General features: G+C 51.9%; 1 protein-coding gene across 23 annotated transcripts in view; it reads left to right on the top strand.

Annotated features, from left to right (window-relative positions):
• DYSF (dysferlin) overlaps positions 1-15,557 on the top strand; it is a 205,960-nt gene that overhangs the window by 184,702 nt on the left and 5,701 nt on the right. For all 23 annotated transcript variants that reach the window (XM_073897539.1, XM_025868432.2, XM_073897544.1 and 20 more), the window contains 8 exons: positions 205-375; positions 1,028-1,170; positions 2,917-3,056; positions 4,293-4,381; positions 4,635-4,730; positions 5,220-5,361; positions 9,512-9,611; positions 14,182-14,360. In XM_073897539.1, the coding sequence (XP_073753640.1) occupies positions 205-375; positions 1,028-1,170; positions 2,917-3,056; positions 4,293-4,381; positions 4,635-4,730; positions 5,220-5,361; positions 9,512-9,611; positions 14,182-14,360 (1,060 nt within the window). The remainder of the gene's footprint in view (positions 1-204; positions 376-1,027; positions 1,171-2,916; positions 3,057-4,292; positions 4,382-4,634; positions 4,731-5,219; positions 5,362-9,511; positions 9,612-14,181; positions 14,361-15,557) is intronic.

Here is a 15,557-nt window from a genome sequence, read left to right as displayed (position 1 = left end):
ACAGAAAAGTCCAGTACCAGTAGAGTGCTGGGATTAATACTTTAAGATGTACAGAGGCCCGAGGAGGTGGACTCCAGGGCCACTCGTGGAAGGGGAGGAGCGGGCCAGGGAAGGCTTTCAGGCCTCCCTCCCTTGAGCACCCACTGGGTCCGACAGCATCAGGGAGCCCGCAGCACCCTGACATCTGCCCTGGGCCCCCTGCAGGATGTTCGAGCTGACCTGTACTCTGCCTCTGGAGAAGGACCTGAAGATCACACTCTATGACTATGACCTCCTCTCCAAAGATGAAAAGATCGGGGAGACAGTCATCGACCTGGAGAATAGGCTGCTGTCCAAGTTTGGGGCTCGCTGCGGACTCCCACAGACCTATTGTGTGTAGGTGCAAGGGGCTGGTTGCTCTTCTGCCCCCCGAATCCTGAGCACACTTACTGTGTGCCAGCCCTGGGCTTAGCACTGGATAGGTGCTCTCTCGCTCGGTCTTGTCCCCACTGTACGGAGCCTGAGGCCCAGAGATGTTATGGTTCGTAAGTGGTGGGATTCAGATTTGAACCTGTTTGTCTGACTCTAAGAAACTGGCTCGTCATCATGCGGGGGTCACCCAGCTCTCCTTAAGGTACCGCCGAGCCCCTGTAGAGGGAAGAATGAGGAAGGAGGGAGAGGAGAAGGGGGACAGGCCAGGGGTCACATGGGCCCCAGGGGAGCGTCTGGGGGTCTGTGTCAGGTGAACTCATGTGTGGACAGCCCCTGCTCCGTTCTTGCCAGTTTGGGTCTCATTTGGGTCTGATTCAGTCTGGAAATTGAAAATATCTAGGTTCCATCTCAGTATGCATTTAAACACGTCCTGTTGTCTCTGGGCCTCAATTTCCCTGTGTGTCAGGCGGCCAACCCCCACCCCCCTGTCATGGTGGGTGAGGGTGCCCACTGTAAAAGTGAGGGGTGGGGGGCTGTGCAGGTGGGTGCACAGGCTCCCGCGCACCCCTTGGCAGCACCCTGAAGGGTCTCTTCTTTGATTGTGTTTGGGCCTCAGCTCTGGACCCAACCAGTGGAGAGACCAGCTCCGTCCTTCCCAGCTTCTCCACCTCTTCTGCCAGCAACGCGGACTCAAGGCTCCTGTGTACCTCACAGGCCGTGTGCTCTTTCAGGATAAAGAATATACCATTGAAGAAATAGGTGAGCTGCCACGTGACCCCAGAACCATGGCAGGCTCTCCGTCACCTCAGGAGTCAGGGGTGAGCGTGAAGCCAGGGTCAAGGTCACGGTTAGGATGTTTGCTTCTGGCTTTGGGTGCTCAGACTTTAATTGGAATTTGGGGTCCAGATGACCTCTGAGACCGTTTTCTACTTGAATTGCACTAGCTTGCCAGCTTGGCCTTCCGGGTATCTTCTGAGCCGCCATCCCCGCCTCGACCGCCGCCCCCCCACACCCCTGACTCCCAGCTCCTGTACCTAAAACATCCACAGGGCAGGCAGGAAGCCCTGCAGCCTCCACACTTGCCCCTGGATCTGCCCAGTGCTCCCGCCTGAGAGTTCTGCCGCATGCCCCCCTGTGTGTCTGAGATGTCCACAGGCCTACATTGCCCCCCAGGAGCCGCTCAGACTCCCTGGAGGTGTTTACAGGCCCGGGGCGGGGCTCACTTCCTGCTGGTTTCAGAGCTGTTTGACGTCAGAGCTGGTGCCGAAGTTATACAAGGGAAGGGTGGCTCTGATTCCCCATCCCCAACCCCTCCTCCTCCTTCCGCTGGTCTGTGAGCCCCTGTAGCACGGGGACCAGGGCTCACGGTCATACATTCATAAGAAAGGAAAGCCAGAAGCTATTGATGGTGAGGTCCCGCATCTGCCTATTTTTGCAGATGAGGCCATGGAGGCCAAGAGTACCTAACGACCTGCCCAAAGTCACGCAGCCGGTTAGGAGCAGAGCCAGACCCCTGGCCCGGGGGTCCTGCCGCAATGCTGTGCCACTTCCTTTGTGGCACCCGTTAGAGTGGGCAGAGCAGGTTTGTTAGATGAACTTGTGTGTGTGTGTGTGTGTGCGTGCGTGCATGTGTGTGCGTGTGTGTGTGTGTACGAAAATCTGTGCTCTTGAACACGGGCACACCTGAGTGCACATACCGGTGTGTGTCCTTGTGTGTTTGGACACACGTGGACTCTCCTCCCCCCCAGTCAAAGTTTTTGTCGTGGGGGCTCCAGGTTCCTGTGGCTGGCCGGTTGGCCAGGCTTGTCTGGATCAGAACCACCCTTGTGTCCTCATCCCATCCACGGCACCAATCCTTGACCCACTCCCTAGCACGTAGGAGCTGTCCCTGGAAAACACAAGGTGGAAGGGAAGGGTGCTCATGGCCGGTCCCGTGCCTTTCCTAAACGAGGGTGTCATCTCGGCTGCCCTGCTGACCAATGGTGTCACTGCTCTGTGCTTCACTTCTGTCTTCTGTGAAACGGGCATGATAACAGCACTTACCTTCCAGGGTTATTATGAGGCTAGAACCTGTTAAGATTTATGAAGACCAGTGCCTGGTTTGTGCTTTATAAGTGTTTGCTATTATTTTAGCTATTGCTCCTAGTAGAACAGATTGTGTGAACAGGAGAACAGTAGTACTTGAAAGCATTTAGATGCCTGATCTGGAAGTAGAGGTTGCTGAGGCTCAGAGTTTGGAGCAGTCAGGGAGGGCTTCCTGGAAGGGGTGAGCTTTTGGTGGAAAAAAAGAGCTTTATAGAAGAGGCTTGGTAGCAATGATGGCAATGAGGAATCTGGATTTTAAAGCTGGAGCCAGTGGATGGTGAGGCTTCCCTTGCAGAGTAAGACCTGAGGGTCAGAAGTGTGTCTTGGCTGGGGGTGAGGGGCTTCCCGAGGCCTCCAGGCAGCCCCACTATCCCTTGCTCATTCATCCCTGGCAACTTTTTTGTCTTTTCTCTGGAGCAGAGTCTGCCAGCGTCTTGAACCCACACCTGGGCCCTATGGAAGAGCGCCTGGCCTTGCATGTCCTCCGGCAGCTGGGCCTGGTCCCTGAGCATGTGGAGTCCCGGCCCCTCTACAGCCCCCTGCAGCCAGACATTGAGCAGGTAGGACAGGGCCCCTGAACCCTGATCCCCAGCCAGCCCCGACCCCCAAGGACAGCATAGATATCCCAGAGGCACCCATGGGGAACTCAGGATTTGACCAATCCCTCCTTGACATGTTTTCCCGTAGTCTGAGTGGTGACCACTGTTGGCCTACAAGAGGACCCCTTGGGCCTAGCCTCCCCTGGCTTCCTGTAGATCTCAGGACCTGGGGAATGAGCCTGAGCCATGGATAGACCTCTGACTTCCCATGAGTCATTCACAAGCCTCACTGTTTCAGCTTGGCCTCAGGATGCCCTCCCCTACTACCCGCCGGTGACATCCAGGTGGCTGGCATGGGGCTGAGCTGCTGAGGGGAATTCAGACAGGGCGACTGGCACCCTATGACAGAATGGCAGAGCTGTCACTGAGAGTGATCATCAGGAGGGTCAAGGGCATCCTCCATGCAGAGGGAGGGTGAGCAGAGGGACAGCTGGCCCAGGACTGAGGCTGGGAGGCTTTCCTGGAGGAGGTGAGCTCAGGGCTGGGTTTTGGAGGAGGAGGAGAGATAAGGCAACAGGCAGAGAAGGGCTGAGGCAGCAGTGAAGGTGCCTTTGTAGACATGCAGGGGACATGGTCTCTGCTCTTTGGACTGAGCTCTCTTGCCCTTGGTGGGTGGCTGCCAGCACCCCAAAGTGGCACAGCAGGTGTTGATGTGAGCTTTCAGTCTCCAGCTATGTGCCCTGGAGAAGTGACTTCAGTCCCTGCTTTCTCTGTGAGATGGGGACAGAAATAGTATGGAGCTTACGGAGAGGGAGGGAGCCGAGGGGTAGCAGGTGGAGTACTTCCCTGTTGTGGAAATCCTCTGAAGCTCCTCTCAATAAACCGTGTTCTCTGACCCTCCAAAACCTTGTACGTGCCATTCTCTCAGCTGGAAAAGCCCTTCTCCCCTTGTCCATCTGGCACACTGAGACTCAGCTCAAATATCATCATCTCTGAGAAGCCTGCCCTGACCCCCACCCCCCAGGCCTGGGCTCAAGTCATCAGCCTGTGGGCAGTGGGCTCACTGCTGCAGTTGGCCCTGGAGTTCCCTGTAGGGCACCTGCTCTCGGGGGGGGGGGGGGGGGGGGGAGGTGGCTCTCTGGGGCAAGGTCTGGGTGTTCTTCGTCCTGGGCCCCACCTTTGTGGCACAGAGCAGGTGGTTGGTAGGTGTTGGTGGAATGAAAAAGGTGGGGAGAGAACAGGGTTATGTCTCCCCAGGGGAAGCTGCAGATGTGGATCGACTTATTTCCCAAGGCCCTGGGGCGGCCTGGACCTCCCTTCAACATCACCCCACGGAAAGCCAGAAGGTGATTTACCCCAGTCAGAGGCTTGGAGCTGAGCAGAGTGGCGGGATGGTTGCGGCTCGCTGTGGGTGGGACCTGGAGGTCGCTCTTGGGCCACTCGGGCCAGAGGGCATCGCTCTTGTGTGGGCCTGGCTAAGTGCCCAGCCAGGCAAGCACTGGGGTCTTGTTGGGTGAGCCAGCCTCTTGGCTTCTCAGTCAAAGATGGCCCACCCTTTGCTGGAAAATCCATGTAGACTTGAGCCCTTCCTCTCCACAGGTTTTTCCTGCGGTGTATTATCTGGAACACAAAGGACGTGACCCTGGACGACCTCAGCATCACGGGGGAGAAGATGAGTGATATTTACGTGAAAGGGTAGGGAGGCATCCGCCTTCTCACCTGTTCCAGCCCCATGGTGTTGCCCTGCTCCCTCCTTCCTGGTGGCGCTGCACCTGCCCCTGGGGAGAGCCCCCAGAGCACAGGGAGGCCTCAGAGCCGGCCTGGCTGGAGGCAGAGAGCGCCGCTGGGGTGGTGGAAAGGGGGGGCTCCAGCGTAGGGAAGGGAGGGAGGGAGAAAGGAAGGAGGGCCTTATGGGGGTGGTCCCTGCCTTTGGTGAGTCCTTCTCCCACTGATTTCTTCTACACAAGTCTTTGGGTTGAACTTAGGTTTGCGGATAGCCCTCAAGAGAGAAGTTAGACTGTTTTAAAATTAAAACATTGGTACTTTGTAGAGATTTCTGGCGGATTATTTTTGCTTTATCCTTTACCGAGTGCATTTACCTTCTTAACTCCTCATTTGCCTAATTTGGGGGTGCGTATTGTGGTGGAAGCCTTAATTAGACATGTTCTCTAAAATGTCGTCTAGCTGGATGGTTGGCTTTGAAGAGCACAAGCAAAAGACGGATGTGCATTATCGGTCCCTGGGAGGCGAAGGCAACTTTAACTGGAGGTTCATTTTCCCCTTTGACTACCTGCCTGCTGAGCAAGTCTGCACTGTCTCTAAAAAGGTGAGCGCGTGCCATCCCCAGTGGCCTAGTCCCAGGGCTTTCTGTTGTGGGTATCATTGCCCTGCCATTGTCACCCCTCACCAGTGCCCCCGGATGTTGGAATCCCCATGGCCATAGCCCTGTTACCTGTCTCCCCGCCTCCACGTCTGCCAACTCTACCATTACTGCTGTCATAGCATCGCTGCCCCCCCCACTCCCCCCCCCCCCCCGGTGCCACAACCACCATCTGTAGCTTGGTGCAGATCCTAACTACTGCCTTCCTCCCAACCCCAGACAAACCAAGCGGCAGGAAGGGTCGCAGGGTCAGAGTGGGAAGAACATTCCTAGGGACACCGAGCATGGCTATGGAAGGGGCAGTGGGGCCAGACCCCATAGGGAGAGCTTCTCCAAAGGGCTGGCCTCACCTATAGATGGGTTGTCCACAGGATTGGGGTTGCTTAGCTAAGTCCCTCGTGTGACATCGTTCCCCACATTTCCGTGTCTGGTGCCTGTGGTCACTGTCCAAGTTGGACACTTACTGGGCACAGCTCAGGCCTTCCAGGCCGGAAGCCGTTGCCCTCCTCCCTCCCTCCCCTCACTGTAAGCTGCAGGCCCCTGGGGGACCCGGTGCATGAGCCAGAGGGTGGAGGCGGGTCCCGGGACCTCAGCTCTCTGTGTTTCAGCAGCTCCTCACTGAGGTCTCATCTGGATGGTAAATTCTTTTCTCCTGCCGTGGGCAGAGCCTGAGGCAGGTAGCCTCCTTCCTGGTGGCGCTGCACCTGCCCTTGGAGAGAGCCCCCAGAGCACAGGGAGGCCTCAGAGCCCGCCTGGCTGGAGGCAGAGAGCGCCTCTCTTGGAGCTTCTGACCACCTGCATCCCACCCAGAGGTGCTCTCTACTGGACAAAGTGAATGCCTTTCTGGCATTTCGGTTCCACTGCTCCGATTTCCTTCCTGAGGTGGCACAAGGCTGAAAGCCGCCAAGCTTCTGCGACACCTTCTTTTCTGAATGGTTGAGTGGCTTCAAGAAGGGAAATGTAGAACGTACTTCCTGGGCGCTGCCGAGGTCTTCTTGGCTCTCTTCATTTCATCCTTCCCTCATGACCCTTGCCCAGCCCAACACATAGGATCCTTTGCATTTCAGAGAAACCAGAACGTTCCAGTGAACAGCCTAAAACCATCAAACGAAAGAAAATAGGGTTAAACAAGGTTAAATGCATGCTTTCACCCAGGGATTGCCGCATAGTGCCTGCCAGAAGGCAGAATTTAGCAACAGCCTTGGGTTCTGTGCAGTCAAGGAAAGCCTAGCCTCTTTGTAGGTTTAATCTTGTTTGCATTTGCCCAGTGTGTTTGTCTATCACGGGTTGTTTCCATAACAAAGCAAATGTTGCATTTGTTGGGGAAGAGCTCCAAATCAAACACGCACTGCATCTCTTTGCTGTGGCCAGAGGGGGAGTGGGGGCAGGGAATGGGGCCGGGAGGGCTCAGGCATCCTGTCTCCTGTGCTTGGCATGCCGGACAAGGATGGGAAACCGAGGCTGAGAGATGCCGAGGGCCCTGCTTAAATGGGAGGTGGGACTACCCCCTTCCCTGTGACACATGGGGATGTGGGCGAGGAGGCACAGGACGCAGAGCAGAGGCTCTGTTTTTTCTACAAAGTAGGAAGAGAGAATCTCCTGGCACTGTGGCAGGTGAATTGAGACAAATGGAAAAGGCTGGAAGAAGCCATTATGCTGAGTGAGGGAGCGAAGGGGGAGAGAGTGGGAGAAAAAGTCACAGGGGGAGGGAGAGAGAGCCAATCGTGATGCTGAGGTCAGCTGAGATGCTGGAAGTGCTGAGGACCCAGCTGGAGCTGCTGGTTAACAATTTGAGGTGTTTCCATTCTAGCAGTGGAGGAGTTCCATCTCTCCATCATAAGCACTGGCAAGGAAGAAGAGAATCAGGCTGGCCCACCGCGGCATAGCCCATAGGCTGGGGCTAGCCTGGGAAGAATGAGAAGCCCAGCAGGGCTGCGGGGGTTGGGGGGGGGGGCAAGGCAGAGGAGTCAGGGAGTCCAGGAAAGGCTCCCCCTGCCCCCCGGGAGGGGCAGGGGCAGTGGAATACGGTGGGGTGCCATGCTCCAGAAGAAGGTGGCTGAAGGGGGGTGGGTGGAGGAGGTCAGAAGACGAGGAGGAGGCTCTGAAGTCAACCAGGGGAGTGAGGGGGGACCTGGCTTGAGCCAGGAAGAGCCAGGGGTGTCCCTCTGTGGGAGAAGGGGCCTAGGAGGCAGGTGAAGCTGTGCCCACAGTGGGGCACCAATGAGCTGGTCTGGGCCAAAGGACTGAGTCTGGGAGTGAGATGGTGCGGGGGTACCGCACAGCCTCTGGGCTCCCCCAGTCCTGCCCGCAGAGCCAGCCTTCTGCCGAGGGGTTCGGGGCCTCTGGCAGGCAGGCCCTCCGGGGACCCCATTAACCAGACGAGACTGTCATAAAGCACAAGGGTCTCCTTTCATCCGGCTGCTTTGAACCACCGCTGGTTGCCCCGGCCTGGCTCCCCACCTGGAGCCCAGCACACCCACTGGGGCCTGCCTGCACGTCAGGCACCCACCCTGCAAATAAACAGCTAGTAAAAGGGCCCAGACCGGGAGCGTAATGAGCGCCTGGGACCTGGGGGGCCATTCCCCAGGCTGGAGCCCCAGCGCAGCTGCTCCCACCAGGGGCCGTTTGAACCTCTGGCTCATTACTGAGCCCATAAACCGGGCTGGCCAGAGGAATGGAGGATGCTGGCGGCCTGTGCAGGCGGGCCTGCGGAGCTGGCCATAAAAGCCCCGCCAGAGAAGGGAGGCACCTGCAGGAGGGCTGGGGCCCGGAAGAGGGGAGGCACCAGATGGGGGCCAGCTGGGGGCCCGAGCCCCTCGCTAAATCAGGCAGTGGTCCAGGCTGCAGTGGTGTGTGCTTTGCAAGGTGACCGTTCCTCACAGGGCATGGTTTTTGGTCCAGGAGCTCTGTGGGCCTGCGTGACTGGTGGTGGCCAGACAGGAGGCGCAGTCCCGGCTGGGCAGCAAGGCTGTGGGCACAGGGCACCCAGGCACAGGCAAACCCTCTGTGATCAGCAGTTCTCCCGGACTCCCCATAGAGTCTGTCCCCTGAGACTCGTTCCGGGCCCCTGCTGTGACCTGGCACACTCAGGATCTGGCCCCCAGGGTCTGCAGGATCGTCATAATGGTTCCCGTCCTTGCCACTCACTCAGGAAAAGCTACAACTGAGGGCAGAGAACAAGCATGGGCAGAAAAGCCCCACAGACAGTCCTTTGGGTGGAGCGTGCCTGGCTTTGGGGTGAACCCCGGCCGCAGCATGCCTGTCCGTATCCCTCAGCTGCTCTAGGAGGCTTCTGTGGGAAGAGGCCCATGATAATGCTGGTCCAGGCCGAGTGGTCTCAGGGAGGCGGGGTAGGGAGAGCAGGAGGGTAGAGAACTTCCCAGCACTGGGAGCTTTTGATTTGCCCCAGGGCAAGCTCTTGGAGCTAAAGATGGGGTGGGTGGCCATGGCAAGGAAGGAGCTGGGGTTACTGTCGCCCCTTACTGCAGTGTGTCAGGGGGATCCTTCCGGTGACAGCTCGGGTGGGGTGGGGGCCCCCAGGTTCCCAGCCGGCCTACCCGTTCCGCAAGAGCACAGGGGCAAAGCAGGATTTAGAAGTGAGAGCAGGGCTCTGGAACCTGAGGGCCTGCCTGGGTTTGAACCCCAGCTCGCCACTTCTCAGCAGTCTGACTCAGACAAGTTCCTTGCTCTGGCTTCCTCAGCTCTAAGGACAACATCTCCCTTACAGGTTGTTGGAAGGATAAATGAGCTCAGAGTGGCAAAGGGCTAGAACATAGGAAGTGCAGATTAATATTATTATTATTAGCTGCCCGATCTTGGGCAAATTCTTAACTTCTCCAAGTCTCTGCTTCATCATCTGTACAATGGGAATGAAACCTCCGCCCATGGCACTGGGAGGCTTCAAGGAGCCACGTCACATGAAGTCAGCCTGCAGGGTTCCTTCCTGGGTCCTCGAACACTGTCCGTTGGTATCTTAGCAATCTTCCTGCCAAGACCTGGCGCTGGCAAAGCCCTAAGAGATGTCCCATTCATTGCCTCCTCCGGGCCGCCTTCCAGCCTCTCTAATCTTGCTTCCCTGCTTCCTCTTCTGGGCCAGGATGCTTTCTGGAGGCTGGACAAGACTGAGAGCAAAATCCCAGCCCGAGTGGTATTTCAGATCTGGGACAACGACAAGTTCTCCTTTGATGACTTTCTGGGTGAGCACTGTTTCCGGCGCCCTGGGTGTTGACCCAGAGCCCCCCCCCCCCCCCCCCCCCCCCGCCTTGTGTGCGTGTGTGCATGTGCTGCTTTTAGGAAGGCTGGCAGGAGGAGTGGTCCTACTCTCCGATCTCAGGGAGCTCAGGGTCACTGCTCCCTGGTGCTGAGTGAGTGCGGTCTGGGACACAGAGGGGTGCCTGAGGGCCTGTCAGTGGAGGTGGCATGGAACGCCAGGCTACGTGGATGGTAGCAGGCAGGTCAGGAAGAGGGGAAGGCACAGGTCAAAGGCGGGGCAAGCATGAGCTCAATGTCACCGACTGTCTGGCCTCACCCTTGACAGGATGCCCCCACCTGCACCCCTGTCTAGACTGGGAAGCCGGGCCCAGTAAGTTGAGGGGCTCTTGTCAGTCCTCATGCTTGTGCCTGAGTGATCAGTGAACGAGCCACCACCGTGGCTCCATCCTCCAGGCCCCCAGGGCAGGATTCTGGTGGGGGAGAAGTGTGCAGAAACCCGAGCTGGGAGCAGGGAGTGCTGGGCTGGAGGATGTGGTAAGGACAGGGTGAGATGTGGGGCGAGGAGGATGGTGGTACAGGGCCAGCAGGTGGGACTGTAACAGCCCTGTCACAACTCTGAGAGTTCCCCGGAAAGTGTGGTCTCGCTGTACGATTGAATATTATTCAGCCACAGAAAGAAAGGAAATACGGATCCATGCTACAACATGGATGAACCCTGGAAACATGCCAAGTGAAAGAAGCCAGTCACAAAAGGACTAAGATTGTATGCTTCCATTCACCTGGATCATCAGCAGTAGGCAAATCCCAAGACAGAAGGTGGCCTGGTGGTTGCCAGGCCTTGGGCGGAGGGGAGTGAGAATGACTGCTAATGGGTATGGGGCTTCTTTGGGGAGTGATGACAATGTTCTGGGATTAGATAGGCACAACTCTGCATACACTAAAAGCCACTGAGTTTTGCACTTTAAAATGGTTAAAGTGGTACATTTTATGGGATGAGAGTTTTAATTCCATTAGAAAAAAAAGTGGACTTCGTGAGAAAGGCAGCCTGGCAGGCCAGGAGTTCTGATTCTTGGCCCACTCTGCTATTTGGGAGCAGGGTGGCTCTGGATGGATCACCGGAGCCCTTCTTGGCTGGCCCTGGATTGCAGAAAGGTGAGCTGGTCTGTGCTGAGCCCTTCGGCCCCTGTAGGGGGCGTTCTGAGGAGCGGCTCCAGCAGGGATGAGGAGGAGGTCAGCCTGCCCCTGCAGCTCCCCTCCTGGTCACCCACATTCAGAGGATGGCACTGGAAAAGATGCAGGTTGTCAAAATCATGGCATCCGATTGGACTTTTGTTATTTTACTGATTCTCCTGCAAAACATAATTCCTGTAGAAAATTGGAAAATATAGATCAACAATGCCTCGCTTTGCTTATGTGTTAAAATTTCACTACCCAGAGATAACCTCCACTCCTATGTTCACACGTATAATTTCATATATAAGCAAACACATGTATGTTATGTGTGTATTTACACACATATATAATCATACCTACATATATGGCATATATATGGCAAAATGAACTTTATCACACATAATGTTTTATATCCTGATATTTGGGGAAAACTTAATATTTCAAGCACATCCTTTCCGTTGCTAGTTACCTGCCCACGTTTATATTTGCATCATAATACTTAACTCCTGCCTCTCACTGGGCCCTATTCTGCCTAACTAATCTTCTCTTGGTGGGTCCTCAGCTCATCTTTGGATCTTCCAATGTGAGTGATACCCTTAGGCACACATCTCTGAATCCTTTGTGCATATCTTTCCTGAACTGTAAGTAGATTTTTAGAGTCTTTGTACATTTTCTTGTACTTGCCCTTTTTGTATCACTTTTGCTACCAGTGTTACCTTTTTTTTTTTTTTTTAGATTGCCTGACACCTCATTTTAATTTTTGTTCGCATCTCTTCATTACTTGTGAGGTAGAACTTTGAAAATATACTTATTTCCGTATTATTGGTGGGATTTTATTTTCATGGTTTTGTTCATCTTGTTTGTCTCTGATTTTTTTTTTAAGATTTTATTTATTTATTCGAGAGAGAGACAATGAGAGATAGAGAGCACGAGAGGGAAGAGGGCCAGAGGGAGAAGCAGACTCCCCGCCGAGCAGGGAGCCCGATGTGGGACTCGACCCCGGGACTCCAGGATCATGACCTGAGCCGAAGGCAGTCGCTTAACCAACTGAGCCACCCAGGCGCCCCCGTCTTTGATTTTTGATTTTCAGAGCTCTTTGCATAGTAAGGACACATTATAAATAATTCCTCCCATTTTTACAACTGCTTTTTAATTTTTTTAGATTTTTGATTTTCAGAGCTCTTTGCATAGTAAGGACACATTATAAATAATTCCTCCCATTTTTTCAACTGCTTTTTAATTTTTTTATGGAGTCTTTTTTTGCTTACAGACTTAACAGTTTTTTTTGGCATCATTCTATCAACCTTTTCTTTATGAGGTGAAACTTCAGAAAATTAATTTCAAAAAGAAAAACAAAGAAAGCTGCATTTTTACTGAATGAGAAAACTTCAAAAAAAAGCAAAACGGGCTCGTCTTTTGTTTTTAAAAATAAAAATAAAACGATTAAAACTACTTGAAACTTCATAAAGTTTCTTTTTTCTTCTTCATAATGTGTTTTTAATGACATATTTTGCTTTTTAAAAATATTTATTACTTTTAAAAACGTAATAAATAAGATCTATCATCTTGCCAATCCAGAGATTATACAATGTTTCCTTACAGTCTTTTATGTAGATCATACTGGGATAATTTTACACACACACACACACACACACACACACACACACGGTTTAATATCCTGATTTTTCTTAATGTTATATTAGGACCATATTTAAAATGGGAAATAAACACTCATCTACACTTGAGGGATGGAGAGACATGTGGGCAGGTGGATAGATAGACGAACGCTCATACAGAATTGAACAAATGGATGGATAGAATAATAGCCTGATTAATGGATAGGTGTAGCTCTCAACAAGTGGCAGCTATGGAGGGACAGAGATAAATCACAGCAGATGGGTTGGTGGAGGAATAAGTGGATGAGTGGAAAGAAAGAAAACTGGAAAAATAGATCCCATTGGTGGATACTTACAGTAACTGAGCATTCCACACTGAAAAAAATCTAATCTCTTTTGCATGGTATTCAAGAATTTCTTTAATTTGGCCTCAGAAAACATTTTTTAGATTTATCTCTCTCATGTAATCCCTTCAGCAAGTTATGCTCCAATCCCATTGACTTCATCATGTTATTGTGATTGGATTAGGTGAAACCACATGAAATTGCTGTTTTTATAGGTCAAAGATAGTTGAATACCATTTTTATATGGTCCAACCATGTAGATGGAGCTATATTACAGGGAGATGATGGAGTAAGTGGATGAGTAGATAAATGGTATAGAAAGATGGCTGCTTGGAGAACTAGGCGGGCAGATGAAAAAATGGCCGGATGAATCACAAAAGCAGAAAACAGAAAACAAGTGTTAGAGAGGATGTGGAGAAGTTGGAAGCCTCAGACATGCTGGTGTGAATGTAAAATGGTGCAGCTGCTGTGGAAAACAGTTCGGCAGGTCCTCAAAAAAAAAAAACAAAAACCCAATACAGAAATTACCAGATGACCTAGCAGTTCTTTTCCTTTACCCAAAAGAATTGAAAACTGAGACTGAGACACTTGCACAGCAGTGTTCAGAGCAGCATGATTCCCATTAGTCAAAGGTGGACACAACTCAAGTGTCCCATCAACAGATGACTGGATAAACAAAATGTGGTCTATCCCTCCCATGGAATAGCATTCAGCTATAAAAAGGAATGAAGCACTAACATGTACTTCAACATGGATGAACCTGGGAAGCGTGCTACATGAAATAAGCCAGACACAAAAGGACAAATATTTTATGATGCCACCTCTACGAAATATCTAGAATAGGCAAATGTGTTGAGACAGAAGGAGATTAGAGTATCTCAGGGACCGAGAGGAGGGGGAAAGGGGAGTTATTGCTTAATGGGTACAGAGTTTCTGTTTGGGGGGTTGAAAAGTTTTGGAAGTAGGTAGTGGTGATTGGTTGTATGATGTGAATGTAATTGACGCCATTTGATTATGCATTTAAAAATGGTTCAAGTGACAAATTTTATGTTATATATATTTTACCACAATAAAAGCAACTTAAAAAATGGTTGGATAGAAGAATGGATGTAGACAATCGGTGAATGAATGGATTTGTACAACGTAAACTGAAGTTGAGTACGTGGGAAGCTCTGTGAAGGGTGAACCAGTAAGAGTAGATTATTGACCATATGGATGCGTGAGGAGTTGGATGGGCAGCTGTGTGGAACGAGAGGCGATGGGTGGGGGAAATGAAGAGTTAGTGGGATTTGACCCGTGGCTAAGTGCATAGATCCAAGAGGAGGGGGTGACAGTTTTTCTTGAAACCGTCCAGCCCCAGGGTAGCCCCAGGCTGGCAGGAATTGAAAAACCCTCAGCCAAAGAACCCCTCTCTGCTGCAGGCTCCTTGCAGTTGGATCTCAACCACATGCCCAAGCCTGCCAAGACAGCCGAGAAGTGCTCCTTGGACCAGCTGGATGACACTCTCCACCTGGAGTGGTTCGTGTCCCTTTTTGAACAGAAAACAGTGAAGGGCTGGTGGCCCTGCATAGCAGAAGAGGGTGAGAAGAAGATCCTGGCGGTAAGTAGGCTCCCTGCAGCCTGGTGCAGGCACCAGACTAGCTTCTTCGTTAGAAATCACTGGGCACAAATCTGACACCCTCCTTCTCTCCTGCCCTGCCTCTCCCTGTCTTCCAAGTACTACTGTCATGGTTCTCTTCCAGTTCCCAGCCTTCTGGCTCCTTGAGGCTTGCATCCCAGGAATCCTATTTAAATGGAAAGATAGCCTTACGTCCCTCACACCCTGTGTCATTTATGCTCTGCTATTTGGTCTCCAGGGATCTGTGTCCTGAGCTCCCGTCTGGGCAGGGCCTCCAGTGGAGGACCAGGGAGTGCCTCTCCCACTGGAGCAGGATCTTTTCAGGGACCATCCTTTTACTACTGTCCTGGCTCAGAGGTCTGCTCAGGGGTACCATGACACTGTGGAGAACTGTCCTTCCTTCCTCTGGAGAGGAAATGAATCCCGGACAGCTTACTGAGAACCCGCAGGCGGCCGGCCAGCCCCTAAAGTGGACCTTGAAATAAAATACCCTTGTTGTAGAAGGAATTTTAACACTTATTAAGAAATACTAGCACCTCAAAAGAAAAACCAGCAAAGGACATGCATAGATAATACACAAAAGAAGTACAAATGGCCGTTAAACATTTAAAAAGGTTCATTCCCCCTAGTAATTAAAGGAATCATTTTAAATGTGGAAACATTTTTGCCTATTAAATTAGACATTAAAAAAAAAAAAACCCTAAATGCTCGTTGCTGGTGAAGACTCAGAGGCAGACCCCTCATTTACTTCTGCTGGGAGGGCTAATGGTTTTACCGTTTAGGGAAGCAATTTGGTAATATATAGCCAGGGATTTAACAATATTTATGCCCTTGGACTCTGTCATCCTACTTTTAAAAAATCTCTCCTAAAGAAATAAACAGACACAATTAAAAATGTAGTCTCTGGGGTGTTTTTTTGCAGCATTATTTATAACATCAAAGAGTTGGAAACAACCTAAATGAACCAAAATAAGTGTTTTACTAAATAAATTATGGTCCACCATCCCATAGAACATTTTACAGCCATTAAAAAGCAAACTTTAAAGAATATATAATTGTATAGTGAAACATAAAATATTTCTAAGTGAAAGAAGCAAGCTCTAGAATGATATAGACACAGTGAGATATTGCATATACTTGCAGAGGTAAATAGCTCTAGTACATAAAAATATGAATGGT

The sequence above is a fragment of the Callorhinus ursinus genome, unplaced genomic scaffold (assembly GCF_003265705.2).
Source record: "Callorhinus ursinus isolate GAN/ISIS: 27379988/994484 unplaced genomic scaffold, GSC_fseal_2.0 scaffold10, whole genome shotgun sequence".
Lineage (NCBI taxonomy): Eukaryota > Metazoa > Chordata > Mammalia > Carnivora > Otariidae > Callorhinus > Callorhinus ursinus.
Note: the sequence above shows the minus strand (reverse complement) of the source record. Positions and strands in the feature narration are given on the sequence as shown.